The sequence below is a fragment of the Meriones unguiculatus genome, chromosome 19 (genome assembly GCF_030254825.1).
Source record: "Meriones unguiculatus strain TT.TT164.6M chromosome 19, Bangor_MerUng_6.1, whole genome shotgun sequence".
In the NCBI taxonomy this organism is placed as follows: Eukaryota; Metazoa; Chordata; class Mammalia; order Rodentia; family Muridae; genus Meriones; species Meriones unguiculatus.
In genome coordinates, this window is record NC_083366.1 from 12,311,395 (window position 1) to 12,336,739 (window position 25,345).

The 25,345-nt window shown below is 39.3% G+C and overlaps 1 protein-coding gene across 2 annotated transcripts in view; it reads left to right on the forward strand.

Annotated features, from left to right (window-relative positions):
• The window catches only part of Cubn (cubilin), a 209,521-nt gene that overhangs the window by 36,051 nt on the left and 148,125 nt on the right, over positions 1-25,345 (forward strand). For both annotated transcript variants that reach the window (XM_021648484.1, XM_021648485.1), the window contains exons 17-22: positions 227-417; positions 8,319-8,463; positions 9,205-9,383; positions 10,116-10,281; positions 10,701-10,917; positions 14,602-14,732. In XM_021648484.1, coding sequence (XP_021504159.1) covers positions 227-417; positions 8,319-8,463; positions 9,205-9,383; positions 10,116-10,281; positions 10,701-10,917; positions 14,602-14,732 — 1,029 coding nt within the window. The remainder of the gene's footprint in view (positions 1-226; positions 418-8,318; positions 8,464-9,204; positions 9,384-10,115; positions 10,282-10,700; positions 10,918-14,601; positions 14,733-25,345) is intronic.

Genomic DNA, 25,345 nt, shown 5'->3' on the forward strand with positions numbered 1-25,345 from the left:
ACAGCCCAGAAGTTCTGTATCTACTTCTTCAGTATCTGGAGGGATATCTGGCATATATATGAACCTAAAATCTTATAAGAAGTGGCATAGACGTAGACAGGATGGACAGAACAGAGTAGGTACTTAAATGTAGGGCTGAGCTTAAGCTTTGAAAATTGAATCTATGTGTGGAAGTCAGAGAAATGCCATCCCCATGACCACGCTTTTCCTCCGTTGTTTCCCTCAGCTGATCTGCCCTGTGGTGGGAACTACACAGACCCCGAGGGTGAGCTCCTCCTTCCTCCCCTGACTGGACCTTTCAGTCACGACAGACAGTGTGTCTATCTCATCACACAGCCCAAAGGAGAGCAAATAGTCATCAACTTCACCCATGTGGAGCTGGAGAGCCAGATGGGATGTTCTCACACTTACATTGAGGTAACCTTTGCATTCAGTTACCCCTGCAGGACACTCATTACAATCTCCATGTTCTGTGTAGTGGTGGCTTTCAAATGGCTGTCAAGCCCTGCGCACCTCCATCAGCAGAGAGCTTGTCAGAAATGTCACCTTATGCCTTTCCACAGCACTACTGAACCAGCGCCTTGTGGAAGGAGAAGCTTCCAGTAAAGCAGAGAGTTCAAGAAGCCTTCTAGAGAATCTAATAGAATTTCTTTAAAACAGACCTAAAGAAAGTAAAACAACAAGAGCTTGATAGAGGAGCCAGGGAAGCACTGAAAGGAAAGTTGAAAGTTATCAGCTGTTCAGTGGAGCTCATCCAATACATGCATGTGAATAAATGTAACTAGATTTATTGATAGGATTAAGATTTCAGAGAGGTTTTCTAGAGCAATTTTATATGCCAGACAGTATAACCCTAGAAAGTCAGATATTTGCATGTCACCCAGCCATCTTGACACAGAGTTCTGTTAATTCCTCACATTCTCCCATTTTAATCTCAGGAATCCAAGGCTCAGAGAAGTTAATCTATTTGCCCACAGTTGAGTTTAGTAGTTGCACTGGTCCCTGCAAGAACAGGCTTGTAATGGTGTACCTTTAACCACAATGGACACGTAGTCTTTTCTAGAGAAGATGACCTTGTGAATTCCATACCCTTCTCTTGAGTCACAGGAAAATGTGAAGCCAGGCACAAGAGTTATCTACGACAAGCAAACATGTCACAGTGATATTGAGGGGACTCTGAGGAGTTCTCATGTATTCTTGGTAGGCGCTCTTCTGCTGGCAGTAAACTTGTCAGCTAATCTGGAATGCTGCACCCTATTTGACAGTGAGAAACACTTCCCATGAATTTCTACCTGTCTCATAACCTCCTTTATATTGTCGTGGGGGAAAAAATCATAAAACTGGCACCCAGCGACTTAATTTTGTAAAGCAGAATGGCAGAATACATTGTAGTTAGAATGGGGCTTGGCTACTAACCTCAGTTCTTGCTTTGCTTCTGTTGTTAGATGTCTGTATAACTCTGGGTAATTCTTTGGGTATCCAGTTCCCACTTCAGTAAGATGCCTTACCTATTTTCTTATCCATTGTGAGATTAAAATCCGAGCAGAAATGAGAAAGAAGCCTTAAATGTTATTATAAAACATTATATTAATAAAAGGTCTTCTAGACCAATTTTTTGCTCTTTCCTTGATCTTAGCAGTTTAGAATCAGCCAATAAGACTATTCCATAGCTGGCCATACAACTGTTTACATTCTGATGTGTGCACAGTTTTATAAAGTATTGATGGAAATTATAAAGAACATTGGTATCTTAAACAAAACCATAAAGTTATGCATACATGTGTAAATTCATACACATACATGCACACACATATGCACGTACACACAGACAGACAGATACATGCACCCACATGTATGCACATGTTAATTAACGTTTCTACTTCTAAAAATACTTTTTGCCCTTCGTCAGTGTGATCTGGCTATAGAAGGATGAGCTCAAAGAGAGATTAACTTTTAGTTCATTTAAGCTTTTCAATTGTATAGAACAATGTGATAGATGTGACAGGAGCATCTTTTCAGAATAAAAAGCAGTGTTTCTCATTAATATTTCATAAATGGCTCGAGCCATCAAATCTACTGTGAATGAAGGGCACAAAAGGTAGTAATAAAAGTTAAATTTTTTTTTATTCCAGAAAATGCAAGTTGTGGGTTGAATAAGAAAATCTAACATATGACATGAAGACTGGAGCTTGGAGTAGGCTGTGGAGAGAAATGAATGGGGCTTTATACCTCATCATATTTCAAAACATACCCTCCACACATATTCCCCCCAGAGAAACTGGAAAAGGAGCATTACAGGAGAGGCTGATGGAGTGGGGTGGCATGCCTCCTAGAGAAACAGAGGGATTTCTGAGGGGAAATCTTCCTTGTTAGAAATGTGCTACATCCTTGAACAACTGCAGAGGCCAGCTCTGACTGGGGTGAAAAGAGAATGAAGGAAAGCAAACACACAGACCAACCAAGAGCTGAGATCAAGTGTGCTGTACTCACTGATGGAGAATATGCAGCACTTAGAAGCTTGGCTTACTAATTACATACAGTTGGGAAGAGAGGCAGGGTTATTGCAGACAGCTGGACAGATAAACAAGAAAGGAGAACTCTTGTACAGAGATGAACAGGAGGCAGGTTTAGCTGGTCTCAGGAGGATCACTATAGGAAAACAGTCTTCAGGCCATGGATATCCACAGGGAGAAAGTCTGGTGCACACACCATCAGTGTCTGCACACAATGCAGAGGAAGGTGCTGCTATCCCTTTGAAGCTCATCCCAGAGAAGGCTTTGTCATTCTCCTGTAAGGCTGAGGCCAAGGTTCTTGACAGGACACAGCTATGTCAACTGTACGCAACCACTCAGGACTTTCCTCCCTCGGGGTCCCCCACTCCCCAAAGACATGGAAACAAATGCTATATTTATGACAAAAATTAAAAATATTATATAGGAGAGAAATATACCGTGAAAAAGGTATGAAGCTCTTGACTTCAGTCTATAGTCAAATATCCACGAAAAAGGGATTCCAGGTACAGTGGCCAACACAGTCCCAGAGAGTGACTGAGGTAAAAATACAATAAACCAAAACACTGAAACAGACTGTAGTAACTACCATCATAAAGGAGAAAATAAACTAGTTAGGCAATCACTATTCCCATGTGATCATACAGGCTGAGAGGATGAGGCTGGGGTGGATATGAGCATGTGGGTAGAAGATTGGAAGGCTCCTAGCACTGTGCATACCCCCAGCGAGTGGCCACGACAGCACAATGATGAGAATGATGAGGAGAAGAGGAAGGCTTCCATGCTGACTTCTAATCAGCAGAGAAGATAATTCTAAGAAAAATACATTAAATTTACTTGATTTTAGAAAGTCAGTTTAAAAATCTAAATAATAATTTATTGATTTATTGGAGCCAACACTCTTTTGTGAGACTACAAAAGATGCTGCAGTCTCACAAAATGCTGAAATTCTGGCCACAAAGTGATCCAAATGCCAATGAAGGATAGTAAGAGCCAATAATAATATAATTATAATCCCAGAAAAAGTATTAGGCTATGCCTGACGTGTCTCGCCTTCTATCCCTAGCATGTCATTCTCTCATTTTGGGGTGAATCCACAGTCCCTTTCTATTCACCTAAATTAGCCTAGTACAGCTTCTAAGATCGAGTCCCTCTGCCACTGAGGAGGCATCAGCCTGCAATTCAATGTGCAGGGAGTATGTTCACACGTTGAATGTTACAGTATGGTCAGGTTGTGATTTCAGCCACGGGATGAGCCAAAGCTCTTAGTTTCAGCATATTTGGTTTGTTTTGAATTAAGATTTCATACTTAAATATATTTTAGATTTTGTAGTGTAAAGTAAAACTGGATAGTTAGCATACAGAGAAATGCATGCGTGCATTAAGGCATGGCTTGGGACTTGATCTATTCCAGATGTCAAAGCCTACTGCTTACTCAGCTCTGGAGTTCACACTGAACATAGGAATTGTGTTTTGCAGCCCAGTAAATCTTGGCTCTCTGTACAGGAAATAGTCCCTTTATAAGAACTCGGGTTTTAGTGAGTAGTTTTCTTTAGGAGCTGGTTTAGCCAATAGATGCCATTTGCAATACTTCATAGGCTTAATAGCCTGGGTTACTCATTCCATCCTGAGGCTCAGGATTTGTAGCATTCACTATTTACAGAATGAACGCATAAATCCTTGAGAGGCAGGCAGCAATTCTTAGTTAGAAAACAACTTACCTTGCAAGCATGAGAGCCTGAGTTTGACTCCTTTCCCATGTGAGATGGCATGTTTGTGATCCCAGCGCTGGTATGTTCAAGACATGAAGCTCCCTGAGGTCAGCAGGTCTAACCTAATTTGTGAGCTCTGTGCCAGTGAAAAACCCTCTACCAAAGGAAGCAGATGATGTACTTGAGGATGACACTCTAAGATCTAAGATGTCCTTTGGCCTCCACGTGTGCATTACCCCTTACACACACACACACACACACACACACACACATACACATGCGCGCACGCGCGAGCGTGCATCCTCAAATGCATGTTCACCTATACAAACACAAACATCCACACATACACAAAATAACTTTCCTTGAAACCTGAGCCCTTTTCATAGAGCTCTGGTGTTTTGCACTACCCCCATGGTTCCTTTGCAAACATGACCACTGGATTGACGAACTTACTGTACTCCCTCTGAAAGTGATCATTGCATGATATCCATGACTTCTTAAAAGAAGAGAAACTTCGTTACTACAACCCATTTTCAATATTAGTTATTGTTCTTTAAGATGTGCTATAAAAAGTGATTGGCAGGGAAGACAAAAGTGATAACAAGCAAAAACCACCCGTGCTTCGTTACTGGGTTTGTTTTCTGCCCCGGCAGCATGTTGGCTTGGAATCCATTTTGCTCGAGGCTCTGCTGCTGGCTTCTAGGGCTTTGTAGGACCCAGGCTCCTGGTCTCTGCAGAGGAAAAGGAAACAGTGCTTGAGTCACCCATGACAGCCAAAGCCTCTATGTGGAAATGGATTAATCACATCCACTTGCATTCCTGAGGCTGAGCAATCTGTGGTGAAGCTCACAGTCAACGGGAGGGCTAAGTGTTAGCTGCGCGTCTGGAGACAGGGCAAGCTTCATGGCAGAGAACACATTTCACTCCTATCTCACAATAGAAGCCAGTAGTTACGAAATATGGAATCACTTATTTTACTTTCAAGCACAAAGGAAAGAGGGCTTTTTTCTTTGTTTGTTTGGTTGCTTTTTTAATGAGAGTACTAATTTACAAGTGCTAGGTTTTGAAGTACAAATACATTTGGAGTCAGTTATTTCATTTTATCAACTCGATTCCAGTATCTCTCTTTAAAATGTGGTGGTTAAAGTATTGCTATGCTGGGTCCAGAGAGAGTAGAGGCTTTCAGAATTAATAAGGTTTCCTTCCACAAAGAGAAACACTGCCAAAATCAATTGTACCTTCCAGGTTTGGGGCCCCTGTGGCCTGTAAGTTGCTCTTATAACATCTGGATGGCAGCTTCATTCTCCTTGCTAACGTCCTTGAATTTCATTAATCAGGACCCAGGGGACTGGCTCACTTCAGCATGCTCGTCTGGCTGCTTCTTCCTTCTTGTCATCTCCTAATGGACTAATAGGAAAGAGAGACAATGATCATAGAAGCAGAACATAGAACCTGGGGGATTAGAAGCAGGGCACTCACTCACTATCGTACTCGTGTTTCATGTGTTCTAGTCTTCAAGGGCACTAGTAGTATGCTGCCTCCGTTAAAGACTGAATATTCTAAGATCGGCACTTTCACACCAATTGATCAGCAAGAATTTGTCAAGTACTATAAATACCTATTTACAGAGGTTTTGTTGTTTATTTATTTTGTTTTTCTTTTTGTTTCTGTTAGATACTGATGGGCTACTTTCTCATTTCTCTGAGACCATATAGAGTTCTACTCAGTGTATTAAAATCATTAAGTTATGAATAAAATTAAGGCAACAAAATGAAAAACACACTTATTCCAATATGTGAGAAGCCTGGGAGAGCTTCAGCCAGAGGCAAGACAGTCAGCTGTCTGTCTCCTAAATGGCCAGGAATTCTCTAGAATAAACCTGGGCCAATGCGGCTGTGTGGGCTGGTGACTGATTTCTCTGAAAAGTGGGACACTCTTGGCAGTTTTCCAGAAGGAAGACAGAAGTGCTTTTTCATTTGCGTTCCACTAATCATCCTGGGAAACTGCCAATATTTATCATTTCCAAAAGTATTTTATGTTTAATATGTAAAAGTGGATTAGATTCTTGTGCTTCACAGCAAAGCTTTCACCTATGTGACACACAGGATGTCAGGGAATCCGTGTGTTTGACCATCACATTTCAAACATTCTTAACTACTCTATGCTGGTCTTGCCCCACCAACATCAGAAACATAGATAAAAACAGAAAAACAAAAAAATGTCCTCACAATTTCCCACATGCCTAATTATGGTGCCCACTGAGCAGCACTAGCTGAGGCCTGCTGCTGCACAGATATCACACACCACACGCCACACGTGCCATGTCTCCAGAAAGTGTCTGTGCCTGTCCCGCGGCACTCCTGCCTGCTATTTACTGATACCTGAATAGGGCTAGCTGAGAGTGGATTAATGCTGGGGCTACTCCATCCTCTAGAATAAGTTCATGGAACTAGAGTCTCATGGATAATCTTTGTACAGGTCGCAATGGTGGAAAGAGTTTCCAGTGTTTCACCTTTAGAAATGTCAGAAAGAACAAGAGCTCTTCTTCAGCTCTTCTGTTATTATTTCTTTTATTACCAGAAATCTTGGGAAATTTCACTGTTGTCTTGTGTTCTCCTTTCCATCTCGTTAGCTAAGCTTTGATGTAGTAACTTGCTGAAATTATTAAGACAGGAGGCTGGAGACAGATGGGGGCATAAACGGGCCCGTTGACATTGTTCTTGGCCACTGTACTGAAAGGTGCGGAGTGCTGACATTAGTTTTGCTTTAACTTTTATGACATGTATTTGTTTGTTTATTGTGTTGGGGCGGGGTTGCACTGTAGCATACACATGGAAATCAGAGAACAATAGATGGGAATCACTTCTCTCCTTTCACCATGTTAGTCCCAGGATCAAACGTGGCTCACTAGCCTTAGCATCAAGGGCCTTTACCCACTGAGCCACCTCGCCAATCCACTGTGTTTCAGTAAATCAAAAGTGCCAACAGACATTTTAGCACCTAGAGAGCCGTCATGTTGTTTGGTGTACAAGGCTAGCAATGGTCTGTATATTTATTTTTCTAGAACATTGTTTAGGATATGAATGTATATTAATAAGTGAAATTGATCCATGGCTCTTGTTTCGTTTGGTAATAGAGAATTGTACCATGCCTGGGGTTTTGACGAGTTACACATGGGAATTATCTGTTCCTTATATGCAAAATGGCTGAGCAAATACACAGCATCTTTTCACAATGCTTCCCTCTCAGGGGACACAGGCGAAGGAACTATGTAGTGATAATCCATTTCATCCAGGGATCAGCTATTCCCAATTTCCTCTTCTTTGGATCCTTTTAGCAATCTATATAATTTTACAAAAATAATTTAACTTGGACATTCAAATATGTAGGAGAAGACTTTCTTACAGAATTGTATTTAATTCATTTCATGTTTCTTAGACTCTGTAATATTTTTATAATTTATTTTGTAATCTTAGATATAATTTTTATTTTCTTACTAGGTTTGTCTAAAATTTGCCCCTGATGTCCCATTCCCAACCTGCCTTTAAAAATTTGTTTTTTTGGTGTACTTTCGATTCTGCTTTCTTTTGTATTTTAATTATTAGATTTTACTTTTAGCTTTTTCTTTTTCTTTTAAAGGTTTATTTTAAGTTTTTAGTATTGATTCTCTAGGCTTCTCTCTAGTTCTCTTGCTTTTTCTCTTGCCCATTTTTTATGTTTTTGATAACACAGTTTATTCCTTGAATTAAAAATTTAGTTGAAATTTCATGTTTTGACATGCTTTGTTCTTGATTTTTGTTGTTTGGGGAAACTATCTGCAGTTACAGATTTGTTTCTTTGATAACATGGAAATTAGGACATTTTAAGAATTATGCAGTTATGTACTGTATTGGCTTAAGACTGTGTCATTATTTAGTACCACTCATTTGTGCTAAAATTGACCTACTAACTACTTCTTAACTGTAATAGAGACACTACCTAAATTAAACTTGTGCTTATTTTGAACGTGCCATGGACTGGTCCCCACATACTACCACAACAACTAAAGTCACTTTCCAAATTCGCATTATAAATCCTTCTTTACTTTTCTTCTTAGGTTGGAGACCATAGCAGCTTACTGCGAAAGATCTGTGGCAACGAAATCCAGTTTCCCATTAGATCAATTTCTAATAATGTCTGGATCAGATTGAGAATAGACCCTTTAGTCCAGAAAGCTAGTTTCAGAGCTGACTATCAAGTTGGTAAGGAAACTACTGTTTATGTGTGTGTGTGTGTGTGTGTGTGTGTGTGTGTGTGTGTGTGTGTGTGTATGTATGTGTGTGGTGCCAATTGAGGCCAAGATGCTGATACTAATCTCTTCCTCAATTCCTTTCCACCTTATTGAGACAGTGTCCCTTACAATGAGCTCCAATTCGGATGGATTGGCTGGCTAGTGAGCTCCAGGCATATCTGTATCTGTGCTCTCCCCTTCCTACCCTTGTCCCCCAGAATCCATGCAAATGCAACAAGCACTTTATTGACTATGTTCTCATTTCTATTTATTTTTTTTATTAATTTATGTGAATGAGATTTTTGCCTATATAAAATGTCTAGACACAGCATGTGTGCCTCAGTTCTCAGAGGCTAGGAGAAGTGTCAGGTCTCTAGGGACTGGGGTTACAACTGTTTGTGAGCTGATTTGTGGGTGCTGAGAATCAAACCCATATCTTCTGTAAGAGCAGCCAGTGCTCTGAACTGATCGGCCATCTCTCTAGCCCCCTCACTGTCCTTTTCTACATGCTTTTTAAATGTCAAATTTACACATTATTCTAACATTTTAATTTTTAAATTTATTTTAGTTATTATATTTCTTGAGTGGCAGGAAGAATATTGTGGCCATAAAAGTGTCACATTCTGCATTTTTAGGCCAAGTTATATTTGTAATGAAATTGAAGTCAAAAATTATTTCTGAACAAATATGGTTATCACCTTTTTATTTACAGCTTGTGGGGGTGAAGTAAGAGGAGAAGGAGTCATTCGCTCACCTTTTTATCCTAATGCATATCCTGGACAAAGAACCTGTAGGTGGACCATCTCCCAACCCCCAAGACAAGTTGTTCTTCTCAACTTCACTGACTTCCACACTGGAAGTTCTGCCTCCTGTGATACTGATTACATTGAGGTAAGAGTGAAAGGCTGTTGAATTATTACTAAAGGCACCATATGCGTTTATACAAAGAGGACCATTGTTAGTACAGACCATTATCTCATAAATATAGATATGAAATTTCCCAGCAGAATGCTACTTAATAGAATCCAGTAAATATATGTCTATATATCTGTATATCTACATACATATATATAATGGAATATGACTAAATGCCATGAAGAAGGGTGATTTATAATAGTATGTGTAGATTTTTATGTCCTAAAAATCATTGAAAATTATAGTGTAAAATAAAATAGTATCAATAAATTAAAAGACAATATATTTACTCAATAGAAAGCACAGAAAGCACTAGACAGAATCTACCTGCTTCCTATTATAAAAATAGTCTGAAAAAAAAGAACCATGAGAAGAACTTTCATAATTTGCTATAAGGCATCAAAGAGGGCATCAACACCATCATACACAGTGATGGAGGGACAAAAGCTCTGCTCCGTGACTGGTTAAAGAGAGAAGTGTCAACGCTTCATTTCTGCTCAGCATTATGCTGAAAACTCTCACCAGAGCAGTGATGCGAGAATAAAAATGCATCCTGAATGTAAAGCAAGAAATAAAACTTGGTCTTCTCCCAGTCCCCCAGAGAGACCGATTCTGCACTCCCTCCACAGCTACTGATTGCCAATACCTTCCCCACCAAGGGCAGCAATTTTTCAAAAATTAACTTGCATATATGCGTTTTTTTTTTAGATTGGTGCCAGTTCTGTCTTGGGATCTCCTGGAAATGAGAAGTTTTGTGGCACAAAAGTACCATCATTTATAACATCGGTGTATAATGTTCTTTATGTCACATTTGTGAAAAGCTCTTCTATGGAAAATCGTGGCTTCACAGCTAAATTCAGTGCTGACAATTTAGGTAGGGGCATGTCTTTCCCTGCCTCCCCCTTTTAAGCTGCTATCAGAATAAGTGGACAATTGAACTAGGGGTGCTTGAGTACATGTGTAAGCCTCCGGGTTCAATTTCTACCTCTGAAAATACAAGTTACTTACAATAAGTAAATTATATAAAAATCATTATTTTGTGAAAAATTATAAGGTACACTTAAAAACAAAGACTGTGCTTTCAACAAATACTTAGCAATTGTTATCATGTATCTATAGATAAATGAAAGGAATAAGTTATTTTAAGTGGCATATAAGCAGCTGTTTCTCTTTTGCGCTTTTAATAGAGTATGATAGTACAGTTTATTTTGTGATCCATGTAACTTGTTCATTAACTGTTGTGATGATGATGATGATGATGATGGTTGGTGATGATGATTTATTATTTAATAGAGTGTGGAGAAGTTCTCACAGCACCAACAGGAATCATTGAAAGTCCTGGTCATCCAAATGTCTACCCAAGCGGTGTAAATTGTACTTGGCATATAGTAGTCCAGCGTGGCCAACTGATTCGTTTGGAGTTCAATTCATTTTACCTGGAGTTTCATTACAGCTGCACAAATGACTACCTGGAAATTTATGACACTGTTGCTCAGAAATCTCTTGGGAGGTGAGAATATTTTGTTGTTTTATGCTGAACCTTGAAACATGGCATATAGATTTTTGTACACAGCACAGATGAACAAAGATAGTAATGTACTTACATCATTTTATATCCATTTTTGTTTGTTTTATAAACTGGCAGCATATTTTGACCTTGCATACTGGTATATATTGAAGTAAAGTGCATGGAATAATAAGATTTACCTTACTGATGAATACATAATTTAGTATAGTCACCATTTCACTGGCAAAAACACAAAATATCCACATTGTGTATATGTTTTAAAGATATGTATCATCTACTATAGTCACACTGCTATGTAAGAGATGTCTCAGCATTTCTTCTTTTTAACTTGAATTACGTTACCTGTCTTTTACCAACATCTTTACTTATTTACTCCTATCCCAATTCCCCTAAGCTCTGGTAAGCACCATTGCATCCTTTACTCTTTTAGAATTCATTTATCAGTGAGATCACATACTACTTCTATTTCTATGCTTGGTTTATTTAACTTAATATAACATTCTCCAAGTTTATCTATTTTGTTCTGAACGGCAAGATTTCATTCCTTATAAAACAGTGTTCTATGGTATATATCATTGGCCAATACCACATTTTCTTTATTCATTCATCTGTTGATGGACACAGTGTGTTTCTATATCATTGGTATTGGGCATAATGCAGTAATGAGCATGAGAATGAAGTTACCTCTTCAGCATATTGATGATACTGAAGACTGTATCCCTTCAGGTAAAGCCTCAGTAGTAAAATCACTTGACTATAAGATAGTTACATTTTTAAATTATTGAAGAATGTCTATATAGTTTTCCATAATGACTTGTTCATATACCCACTGACAATGCATAAGGGTTATTTTTTTCTACAGTACCAACAACTGCTATCTATTTTGTATAATAGCCATCATGACAGGATGAGATTGTCAAGGTTTGAGTGAGAATGGCTCCATACATCTATACATTTGAATGTTTGGTCCCTACCTAATGGAGCTGTCTGAGAGGGATTGGGAGTCATGGCCTTGTTAATGTAGGTGTGGCCTTGATGGAGGAGAGATGTCACTGGGAGTAGCTTCAAGGTTTCCAAAGCTCACTCCAGCTCCAGCATTCTCTGCTGCTGCCTGGTGACCAGGGTGCAAAGCTCTAAGCTATTACTTAAAGCACCATGCTGTCTGCTTCCTGTCATGATGATAATGGGCTAGCCCTCTGAAGCTGTGAGCAAGCCCCCAGTTAAATGCTTTCATGAAGAATTGCCTTGGTCATGGTGTCTATTCACAGCAATAAAACAGTGACTAAGACACCGATAGAATCATTGTGGTCTTGGTTTTTGCATCTTTGTTAATGAGTAAGTAACACCCCTTTTTCATAGATTGATGACTCACTTCCATGCCTTCTTTGGAATACTGCCTATTCAAGGCTTTTGCCCATCGTTTTTGTCAGAGTATGTGCTTCTTGTTGTTAAGAAGTGGTTTGTGTTCTTCATATATCTTGGATATTAACTGCTTCCTTCTCCAATGTGTAGCTTGCTAGTAATTCCCATTCAGTGGGCTAAGTCTCTATTTTGCTGGGTGCTTATCTGTGCAGAGAGTTTGTAGATTGCTAGACTCCTACCTGTCTGTCTTGGCTTGCCTGTGCTTTTGAGGTCATAGTTATAAAATGTCTTCTCCAGACCAATATTATAAAGTGTCTTTCCTGTATTCCTCTGGACTAGTTGCTTCGCTTCTCACATTTAACTCTTTAACCCACTTTGAATTGATTTTTATCTCATTTTTCTGCTTATGCATGCTTGGGTTTCCCAGCATTTTTTTTACCACATGACTATGTATAGTCTGTACTTCTATATATTAGTTTTTCCATACCTTCTAGATCTATGTGATACAGTTTAATTATTTTGATATCTTTACTCATTCAGTGATTATGTAATTATTCACTGTTTTAATGGATTATTCTCTCTGATTTTGAGTTATACTTTCCTGTTTCATTTGTACTTGATAATATTTGATAGGCTGTTCAGAATTTTTAATTTTATGTTTTTGGTACCAGCCATTATACGTTCTTGTAAACATATTTTTGGACTTTGTCCTGGAATGTTAAGTTACTTGAACCCAAGTTACTTCTTTGCAGTTTCCATTTTAATTCATTTATTTACTGACCTTGAGGGTTTTTCTTTCTCATTTGAAATTTCCTGTCTTGAGAGGCACTTATATATTTTCCCTAGGGTTTCAGACTTTTGAGTGCAGAGTTAAATCCAGCCTCTATGCTTGGGTTGAAAACAGGGTTCCTCTGATTGCTTTTTAAATAGTTATTTATTTGTTCCTTTGTTTGTTTATTCATTAATTCATCATGTACCAGTTTATTGTCTGTCTGTATGCCTCTCTACCTCATGCGTGGTGCCCACAGAGGCCAGGATCTGATTCCCTGTAACTGGAGTTACAGGCCATTACTAAGTTCCCTCTGTGGATGCTGGGACTTGAACCCACACCCTCTATAAGAGAAGCTAGTGTGCACAACTACTGAGCCACCTCTCCAGCCTCCTCTAATTGCTTCTTTTTAAATTTTTTTCTGATATCTTTTTTCTTTTTATCCATTAACTTTGTAACATTCTTTTAAATCAGTCTCCAAATTTCAAATTTACTGCTTCTCACCCTCTTTTGCTTCTTATCTTAGTCTTTCACTTTTTTAGAGTAATATCTGGGTATTTTTAACCATGACAAAAATGAAATTTTTGCTGAGGGGAATAATCTTTAATGATCACGTCACAGTACAGGCTGCATGGCCATGTGTGCATGTGCACTTATTTATCTGCCTTCAGTCTTGTTAAGATGGTAAATCTGTTAACACTAGAATCCTATTCTACAACAAACTTTTTTATTTTTTCTATTTCTCCCATTTAACATTTTAGCTTATTTTTTTGGTTCCATTTTATTTTTTCTCTTTTGTTCCAAGCATACATTGGCTTAAAATTTCTATTTTTCTTGGTTTTTTTAACTTAGAGGTGTTTCTCAAAATAAAATACCATGGCATAATGTCATTTATTGTAGTTGTGTTTCCAGCATTACTAGAATAGATTTTCTGAGTAAAACTTTCTTGGTTCTGAAGGAACGATGACACTGTGTAATAATCACACTTTCACCTTTCCTGAAGTGAGCTCTTTAAAGACAGTGGACAGTTTACACGGAGTTCACTGTTCAGGCACTCTTCCCCGCGCTTATGCATGGCGTATTACCTGATCAAGATGTTAAAACTATGTGAATCAGACAGATCAAGTGGCACAGAGCAAATGGACCTTGTGCCCAAAGTGAGATGAACTATGATGCACCTGAGTGACGGCACTATCCAGGGCTTGTGATGGATGAGTTTACAGTGCCTTGATTTCCTTTATTAGAGTTGTGTGAGTACTCAGTAGGCTACAGCAAGCTAGTGAAGCCCCTGCTTTCCAGTTTCATTAAGCTTTTCATGGAAGTCAAGGCACTCACCTTGACACACACAACTTTCTCAGTTAGGGAATCATGAGCAAGTGTGTTTATTTTGTTACTGAAATATATTTGGTTTCAAGGTTTGTGGGAAATAGATAACAACCCATTATCATCTTTACATGTCCTATTTTTTGGAAATTAGTTCAAATCTACTACATGTTCAAAAATCTGTATATCTCTTCTTTCTTTGTTTGGAACAGATATTGTGGAAAATCCATCCCGCCTTCCCTTACCAGCAGTTCGCATTCAATAAAGTTGATATTTGTGTCTGACTCAGCTCTTGCCCATGAAGGCTTTTCAATCAAGTATGAAGCAATTGCTGCCTCAGCAGGTAACATTTCCTCTATCCCGAAAGAGACCTCATATCTAAACCACACAGATACTTACTAGAAATAAAGTATAGAGAAAATGTACACCTTCTTAAAAACAGGGTAATTCTGCTACCAGAACTGTGTGCCTTTTTAGGGATTCTGGCCCTTAATTTTCATATCATAGATATTTGTTGGAGGAAAGCAGCTTTCAGTGCATATGCGCAGCAGGCATACAGTACTTCACTGACAGGCATTCCACAGCTTGGGAAGGCTTTCTGGGCCTGATAGTCTTGTGTCCAGCCATTTTTGAGGTGTTTATCTTCTAAAGCCTTTACTTCCATAAAAAAATAAAGAAAAAGAAATTCCCACTCAGAATCTCTAGCCCGTTTTCCATTTATTTCTCCTCCAGGGAATTTGGTCACTGTACTTTGATCCAGGCAAAAGTAATTCAACTTCTGTGTTCTGGAAGGATGGTTTTAGAAATCCAGGGTGCAAGAGAGCTGTATACATTAGCATTGGCGGAACTCACTGTAGCAGACAGCTAGTTTTCTAGCCCAGGCACTTGAGGAGTTAGAGCTCACGGATTGAAAGTATAGTGTGTTGTGTTGTGTAATTGACGTTTTCACTGAGCCTTATTCAAGTGGTTAACAGCCAATAACCAAAGTGGATTTCTCAGGAAATTACAGTGTATGTAATTTCCATACTTCTGTACTTTCATCTCTCTCATAGGTTTGGCCCCAAACCACACCGAATATTAGATTTGGAGTAAGTCAGTTGAACTCTGTGGGGTACAATTTTCTCATCTATGTAATTAAAAGATTAGATTTGATGATCTTTGAAATGTTTTCTGGTTCTAATCTTATATGAACATAATTTTAATTTGCTGCATGAGTAAACCAGTTGTTTCTTAAATAACATGTAACTCAGGCAGGGCCTCCTGAAAATATCATGGAGATTTTTGTGAGAGTATACAAAATGAAACATAGTTCTGTAATGATTGAAGTGATTGTATTGATACTGCACTAGCTTGGAAGGCAATATGAGGGGACGAGACAGCCAAGAGCCATTTGCATAGCCTAGGAAGGAGGATGATAAATTAAAACTTTAATGAAATCATTCAGAAAGATAAGATCCAGGTAAAATTCAACAAAGCAATAGGTACACTAGCCAGAAGGGAAAAAGGATATGGAGAGCAGGATTTGGAGCTTGTTCAACTACAGCTTATGTCCAGCATGCATGACCGAGTTCAATTCCTCCCAAACTGTTTTAACACAGAAGAACAAAGGAAAGGGAAGGAATGTGGGGGCGGGGAAGGGAGGGACGAACCAAATGCTAAAAGCGAGGCACTGAAGGAACAATTGCAAAGACTATGTCCTGCTTGCCTGTGTGTTACTCATTACTGTAGCCTCTGCTTGGTCCAGACAGAGCTGAAATCACAGATGAGGGAGCACAACCTTTCCACCACTTGACTGGTCATTGTGTGTCTTGGTGGATGAACTCACTGGACTGGTTAACACAGTCACATCACTTGAAATAGCAATCGGATGATGAGATCCAGAAATTCATATGGGCAGCTGGGCTGCATGAAGTGCTGAGGCTGATCCTGTAGTATGTCTCAGGGCACAGCTGTCTCTGGAGACTGGACTGGAGGTTATGTAGGTGGTGGCCAGGCAGTTGGCTAATGCTCCCAGGAGGCTGGGGGAAATGAGCTGTTGACTGGAAGGACAGAGGTGAGGACTCTCTTTTCTGCTAGCTGCTTCTTCTGGCTATTTTCTGTAGACTGAAATCAGATCAGATCAAAGCACCATCGCACAGTCAGTCATGGCCCAAAAGCTATTTTATTGCTCCAACAGATGTTATTTTTAGAGTGATGATGGTTGTATTGCTAGTTTCTTAGCACAGCCCATGGACATTTCCCCCGAATCTGTACCGCCCTCATTTAGTAGAGTCAAAATTTCCTGATTTGAATCCAGTTAATCTTCCATCTGTGGTTCCTGCCATAAGGCTATGATGTCAGTTCTTAAATATTTGTCTGGAAGGAAAGAGATTGGCTTCTTGTCCACACTCTGCCCCTCCCTAAGCATTCTGCTGCAGCTCTTATTCAAATGTGCCTGAGGAGATAAAATACAAAAGGCATAACAAAAGTAATAATGTTGGGTAGAAACTCATAAAAACTCCTTTACGCTGACCAACTTTCAACATTTCCTAGCATAAAGTAGAAAATATTTGAATATTGAAATAATATGATTGGTACTTTACCATTGTAGTTAGAATCTTGTATCCTACTAACATCTGTGACTTATACATAGATTTAATACAGAATTAGTAAGAGGGAAATTTACAAGTAAAAACAGCAGAAATGAACTTAAAACTTTAAAAGTAAGTGTTATCTATATAACAACTGCTCCATTATTTATCAAATAATTCCTGATTCATTCATGACTTTATTCATTAAAAATATGGAGGTGAAAAACAAACAGAATGAGAAGTATCAGAGCAACTTTGCCATGAAAAGGTAGCATCTCTTCATGAAATCTGTCTGAAAATCTACATAGGCATGACTGGATTTTACTTTCAGGATGTGTCAAGAAAGTCCAGGGCATAGCAGAATAAGAGGGAGGGACGGTGGGACTGGGAAGAGTTGGGAGAGGGGGCTACAGGTGGGATACAAAGTGAACAAACTCTAATTAAAAAAATAGAATAAAAATTAAAAATACTCATACACATAAAATTAAAAGTCTCTCTAAAAAAAAAAAAAAAGAAAAAAGAAAAAGAAAGTCCAAAGTACAATCTATCCCAATTAATCTTTAAATGAGGGAGCTATCAGTCTAGAATAGTGACTCTATCTTCCCAAGAATAAAGAACTGGCAACTAGACAACCAGATTTTACTATGTAGTTCATTTCTGTTGCCAGTCACTGCAGGGCCACAGTAAGACTGTGGTGAGCATTTCTTACTTTTCCCAGGAGAAGAGTTTCACAATTATCCAGAGAAACGGTTAAGCACCGTCCACGACACAGTGTTATGAACAAATATTAATATAAAAACCCGCTGGGTTTCCCACCATTCTCATTCCCTCTCTGACCCAGGACTAGTTTTCATTAGTCACCTTTGAATAAGCCCGAAGCGGGAATGCGCGAGATTAAGCAGTGATAACCAAGGGGACCACAGGGGATTTATTTCAAAGAAACAGGCAGAGAACATTCTGTTTCTATTTTTAAATTTCAATGGGGTATGAACAACATTTTCAGACTCTCACAGTCATTAAAAAATTTTTCAGAAAAAAAGAGACTATCTTGTTACAAACTCAGACTCAATTAGAAATTCTGATTAAGGTCTATGGTACACTTTTCCTGGCAAGTCAAATGAATCTAATTGAATTTTGTCTTTATTGTTCATTTAAAAATTATAAAATGTAGTAATGAACTATTACACTCACAATTGGAGGTCTTATTCACTGTAGATTGAAAGTAAGACCAGGGAGAGTCAGTCTGCTTGGAACACCTTAGGTAGATTTCAGGCCTCTCTTGTTTGTATTCTTCAGTCTGATATTACATGCTGAGATATTTTGAGAACTTTTCTTTTTCAAATCTATTATACTTTCCTCTAGTAAATCTTAAATGTTTTGTTATGTTTGTGGGTACAAATAGCCCAGCACTTCTCTTCTAGTTGTGTGTGTTTGTGTGTGTGTGTGTGTGCTTGGTCCTTAGAATGAAACAGTGCTTATTGTGATAATTTTAACCCCTTTCTAGTCTAAATTGACATTCCTTCTGTAGAAAATCTAGGATTATAGAACTGAGGAGATGGTTCAGTGCTTATTGCATAAGTATAAGGACCCGAGTTTAGACCCCAGGAACCAGTAAAAATAAAGCCAAGATTGTTGGCACACACTGTCAGCCTGTCACCTCAGTGCTGGGCGGGGGAGGGGCAAGCAGAATCCAGGGATTTCCTGTCTAGCCACAAGGTGTCTAGCACAAATGGCAAGCTCTTGGTTAAATAGGGGGCCCTTTCTCAAGAGCTCAGCAGGACGGCGAAGAAGAATCTGATAAGCAACCTCTGGCCTCCATGTATAGTATCCGCCCCCCACAAGTACACACATGCACACATGTAAACACATACACAAAAAGACAAACCAGAGATGATTTTAAAAATCTAGGATTTGGAAAGATAAAGAGTTCAAATGTTGTCTTGTGTCCAAAGTGAATGAATGTTAAAACTTAATCTCAATGTCTCGAGTTCTCGCCCACACCTCTTTGACTAGAGGTGCTGACTAAGTTGATAGCAGTACACGGAGAGATAAAATGAGACGTTCAGTGTAAAAAGGATATTACAGTAGGTGGGAAGGACGGTCCAGTGATCCAGTGTCTGCTTGAGTCTAGGTCCCACCACTTGTGTGAACAAGCCAGGCATGGGCATGTGCTCCTGTGATCCTAACGCTGAGCAGGATGAAGCACAGGGATTCCTGGGCCTTTCTGCAGAGCCTGCCTAGCAGGATCATAAGCTTTGGGTTCAGTGAAATGTCCCATTTCAAAAATTAAGGTACAGAAATGGCAAAGTGAATACCAGCATTGACCTTTGGCCTTCACATGCACACACATACATACACACAGAGACACACAAATTATGTCACATATGTAAAGGACCATGGTTTTTCCAGGTTTGTCATACAGTTTCATTACAGGTGCTCTGCTTATTCACGGCCCTCTGATAGGTCATCTGTGAGTGCAAAGAAAAGGCAGCAACTATGACCACTGGTAGCAAACTGTAGTGAAATGTTACACTTCTCTTTTCTGAGAGAAGAAAATGTGTAATTATATCTTCCCTCACATATTTGATTTTAAAATGTTGGCCCTCATACCCTATAAAGGATTCTAATGTTTCCTTGTCAGTTTATATCTAGAGTAGTGATTCTCAACCTGTGGGTTTTAACCCCTTTGGGATAGAATGACCATTTCACAAGAGTCACCTAAGATCATTGAAAACACAGATATTTACAACACAATTCATAACAGTAGCAAAATCGCAGTTATGAAGTAGTAATGGAAGTAATGTTGTGGTCGGGGGTCACCACAACATGATGACCTGAATTAAAGGGTAGCAGCATCAGGTAGGTTGAGACTCCTGGATCTAGAGGATCTGAGGCCATTCACTCAGGGCGTCCACTCAGAAGGCAAGTCTACATGATTTCAGAAAAGATATGCCTCAATTCATCCTTAATGTGACTGAACAGCAACATGTCATCACATAACACACAAGAGATGGCATGATATAGCAGCAGCCACAAAGCCACACCTTCCTATGCAATGGCCACCTCTGTCCACAGCCCCTGTCTACCCTCTTCCTGGGCCTCAAATGTCCTGGCTTCGTGGAATGAAGGACTATGCATGCTTCTTGGGTTCCCCTTTGCCTACCCTTAGTGCTTTGTGCAAAAGAGTTTATGAAAATGCCTAGTCAGGCAGAAAAACGTGGTTATTTGTAGAAAATGTAGCTTTGTGATTTTTGTGTTGGTGTACAGAGTTCATTTGCATATTTCTAATAGTTCCTATATTATCTTTGATTAGGTATCCATTAATGGAAGACCCTTTGTTGTTGTTGTTGTTGTTGTGTGTGTGTGTGCTTACTGAATCATGAGTTCTATATGCGACATGCAAGTGTGTCCTTGATCACATGGTGTACTGAAACTGTCATAACCTGCTCTTTTGTCTGCAAATTTATGTGTGTGTATTTATTTCATGGTTAGTGGCTTTTGTTTCCTATCTAAGAAATGTTTGCTTGTCAAAAGTGTAAGACCTTCCCACTGCGCATCTTCTAGAAGTTCTATACCTTGAGCTTTTAGGTCTGCAGTTCACCTTAATTTCCTAGTATTGTCTAAGTGAAGTTTCCAAGCTGGAGAGGACAGGAACTGCACAAGGAGAGCAACAGAACAAGAAAATTTGAACACAGGGAACTTCCCAGAAACTCATACTCCAACCAAGGACTATTCATGGAGATAACCCAGAACCCCTGTGCAGATGTAGCCCAGGGCAGTTCAGTGTCCAAGTGGGTTACATAGTAATGGGAAGAGGGACTGCCTCTGACACAATCTGATTGGCCTGCTCTTTGATCACCTCCCCCTGAGGGGGGAGCAGCCTTACCAGGCCACAGAAGAAGACAATGCAGCCAGTCCTGATGTGATCTGATAGACTAAGATCAGAAGGAAGGAGAGGAGGACCTCCCTATCAGTGGACTTGGGGAGGGGCATGCATGCAGAAAGGGGAGGAAGGGTGGGATCGGGAGGAGAGGAGGGAAGGGCTTATGGGGGGATACAAAATGAATAAAGTGTAAATAATAATAATAATAATAATAATAAACCAAGTCCATTATTTAAGAAAGTGATGTTTAGCTGTGAAAGGATGCGTCTTGAATTCATCTTCCCCAACTCTATCCATACAAACACCGAATTGCCTTTAAGCCATTGCTGACATTGGTTTTCCATGTGTATTATGTGGATGCTTCTGGGGTCCCTGTTCTATCCCATGATGTCCATATTGAGCCTAATAGTAAAAGGACAGTCTACTATGTAGCATTATAGGTTTCTGCTCTATAAACATGTAGAGTGGAGATCTCTACAATTACATTTTCAAAACTTTTCCTTTGGTGATCTTAGATCCTTTACATTGCCAAACACATTTTAGAAACAGCCTTTTGTTTTTTACTGTTTTATTTTTAATTCACTGAAATCCAGTTGAATTCATAGATCGATTTGGGGTTGCAGGACATCTCAAACCGAGTCTGATGCTACATGAACATATTTTAATTTTAATTTCCATACTTTATTTCTGTAAGCACTGTCTTAAAGCTCCTAGTGTTGATTTTTTACATTTTTACTAAGATCATTGTGTGCTTTATGCTGTTGTGGATTGTTTTGTGCATTATATTCCAGTTTTGCCAATACATGCATTCTGAGCTGATTTTCCAGATATTAAGCTCTTAAAACTCAGTTATTGGTGCCAACACAATTTCATTGGGTTCTTCATAATAGACATAGGTGGTTACAACTGTGAATTACTGTTTTACACTGTCCTGTCCTTTCTCCTTCTTTCTTATTTGTAGTAAGTAGGACTGTGCAGTGTTCAGCAGAAAGGGTGGGGGTGGACGAATTTGCGTTCTTCATCTTGGCTGGAAAGCATTTATTTAATCTTCTACTACTTAAGAAGGAGGACGGCTCTGGACTTTTTATAGATCACCTTTTTATTTCTGTCTGTTGAGTCTTCATCAAGGATGGGTGTTGATTTTTCCAAATGATTTAATCAGAAGATATTAAAAATCCAAATAATATGATAGATTATGTTGATTGTTTTCTTCTCACATAAAACAATCTGATACCCCCAATGTGAGCATGTTTGCTATAATGTAATTTTCACATTCTCTGGAACTGTTGTATTTAAGTTTTACGACAGCTATTTTGTTTGTATTTATGAGGCATGCTTATCTGTAGTGGTTTTGCCTCAAGTTTGTCTTATTGGAGCATTGCAATAATATTTGGCCTCATTAAATGAGCTACAGAGACTCATCTCTTCTTATTTCCTAAATCTGAATACTGTAAATATTTCTTTAATTTGCTTGACTATCACCAGGTGTTATTTGAGTGCATTGTTTTCTTTGTAGAAATGTTTTAACAACAGATTAAATTACTTTGATTAACTGAGGCCATGGAAGCTTTTATCATTTTCTTTTGTGTCAGCTGTGGCAGTTTGTGGCTGTGTACAAATTTGTCAAATTTATTTGCACCGTTGCTCTATAGTGATTCATCCTCTTTCACTCATAAAATAATAATCCATATTCTTTCTTTTTTGCTTGATAACTTATGCCAAAATCTATAATTTTTTATTTTTATTTATTTTTGAGACAAGTTTCTCTGTATAGCCTTGGCTGTCCTGGACTCACTTTGTAGACCAGGATGGCCCTGAATTCACAGAGATCCGACTACCTCCGCCTCTCAGAATGCTGAGTTTACTGGTGTGTGCCACTATGCCCAGCCCAGTTTTTTTTCTTTTTTATAATTAAATTTATTTTTATTAATTACAGTTTATTCACTTTGTATCCCCCCATAAGGCCCTCCCTTCTTCCCTCCCGGTCCCATTCTCCCTCCCCCTTCTTCACGCATGCCCCTCCCCAAGTCCACTGATAGGGGAGGTCCTCCTCTCCTTCCTTCTGATCTTAGTCTATTAGATCACATCAGGACTGGCTGCATTGTCATCTTCTGTGGCCTGGTAAGGCTGCTCTCCCCTCAGGAGGAGGTGATGAAAGAACAGGCCAATCAGATTATGCCAGTTTTAATATTTAAAGAATGGGGTTAATTTTTAGTATCATTCTTCTCTATTTCTGTTCCATTTTACTTGATTTCAGTTCTCATCTATGTAATTTCTTTTACTGTATTATTTCTTTAATTTGTTTCTCTTGAGAGTTTGTTGAAAAGTTTTAGTGGGAGGGGCATGCAGCTAGTCTTATCTTTGGCTGTGGAGTGGTGGCCTTCTGTCTTCTTTTACATAAGGACTTCCTTGGATCAAGAGTACAAGCTCCTGTCCTGCTTCTCGTTTTCTCCTACTTCCAGTGTCCATCCCATTTGTCTTTCTAAGTACCCTGGGTCCTCCTTCTTGCTTAGCTTCTTTAGGTGTACAGATTTTAGTAGGTTTATCCTATCTTATAGGCCTAGTATCCACGTGTAAGTGAGTGTATACCGTGTGTGTCTTTCTGCTTCTGAGATTCCTCCCTCAGGATGATCTTTTATAGGTCCCACCATTTGCCTGCAAAGTTCATGATTTCCTTGTTTTTAATTGCTGACGGCCTCTGAAAGACTCTACCTAGCAATGTATCAAAGCAGAAGCTGAGACTCATGACCAAACTTTGGGCAGAGTGCAGGGAATTATATGAAAGAAGAGGGAGTTAGTAAGACCTGGAGAGGACAGGAGCTCTACAAAAACTAAATATATGTAGTCACAGAGGCTTGTCTGAGACTGATTCTCCAACCAAGGACCATGCATGGAGATAATCTAGAACCCCTGCTGAGACATAGCCCATGGCAACTCAGTATCCAATTGATTTGCCTAGTAAGGGGAACAGGGACTGTCTCTGGCATGAACTCTGTGGCTGGCTCTTTGACCTCCCCATGGGAGGAGCAGCTTAGCTAGGCCACAGAGGAGGACATTGCAGCCAGTCCTGGAGAGATCTGATAAAATAGGGTTAGATGGAAGAGGAGGAGGACCTCCCCTATCAGTGGACTTAGAGAGGAACAGGGAGGAGATGAGGGAGGGAGGTTAGGATTGGGAGGGAATGAAGGAGGGGGCTACAGCTGGGATACAAAGTAAATAAACTGTAATTAATATAAAAAAATAAAAATAAAAAAGAGTACAAGCTCAGCTGAGGGAAGTACACACATGTGGCTGGCAGTGAGGGGATGCCCCCTAGCCAGAGTCAGCGCAGCAGTCCTCACAGATGGCCCTTGCGTTGTTTGCTCTTCTTCTTCTTCTTCTTCTTCTTCTTCTTCTTCTTCTTCTTTTTCGTCTTCTGCTGCTGCTGCTGCTGCTGCTGCTGCTGCTGCTGCTGCTGCTGCTGCTTCTCTTTGGGTTTAGTTTATTTGGGTAAATATTTCTAATTTAGTCTGATGAATTTTATGTAATAATATTCATAACTGGGTATGAAGCATTTAGGATAAGTTTCTTTCCATTCCTTTGTTGTTCTCTCTCATCTCACTCTTTTTCATTCCTCTCTTTTACCTTCAATCAGTTCCTCCTTTCTTGCCTTCCTTTTCTGAGTGAACTGACACTATGAGTTTTTTTCAATAAAGTAAAGCCTTGATTTTTAGAGTCAACTGAAATATTTGATGAATATTTGTTAATCTGTGGGACACACATAGATAGTCAAGCCTATTACATTTTACATGAGTCTTTGTGTTTTCAAAACCAATAACGATAAAGCTACACGTCCTCAGCATTTATTTCACTAGCAAAAAGGTATATGTAATAGCTCATTTTCTCCTACAGCCTTCAGTCGGGGATTCTGTCTACTCCAGGGCCCTAGATTTAGGTCAGGACTAGATGAAATTTGCAGCCAGAAGAATAGCACAGTCAAGCTAGCCTTTTTTTTTTTTTTTTTTTGTCAGACATCTCGGACTATAAGGGCATAAAGGAGTGATGGATTGGTTATTGAAAAGAATCTGAAGAGACTGAACAGGCAAAGTTCAAACAAACCGGAGCAGTTGGTCTTTACTTAGGATGCAGCAATCCAGATAAGCTGCTAATCATTTCATGGGAGTAGTAAAACTTCCTCCTCACAGTTATGTCTTTCTTAGGCCTACTCTGTTTCGAAGTAAGATGGTGGATATTGCCACATATGAATGGCGAGGCCTGTCCATACTGGAGACGGCTTTTCTTGAAGGGCCAACTGGAGGTGTGCCCTGCCACCGCAAGCTCCGGCTTCCCGTTCTTCCTCCATGGCTAAGACCTCTCTCCACCTGCTCATTTCTCATGAATACACATTTATAAAGGGAAGTTATAATGAGAAGTACAAAACTGAGTTATTTCTAAGTCTTCTGGTATCTGCGTACTTTAACGTAACTTTAATGCTTATGGAAATTTACGTGGATTGTAATGTTC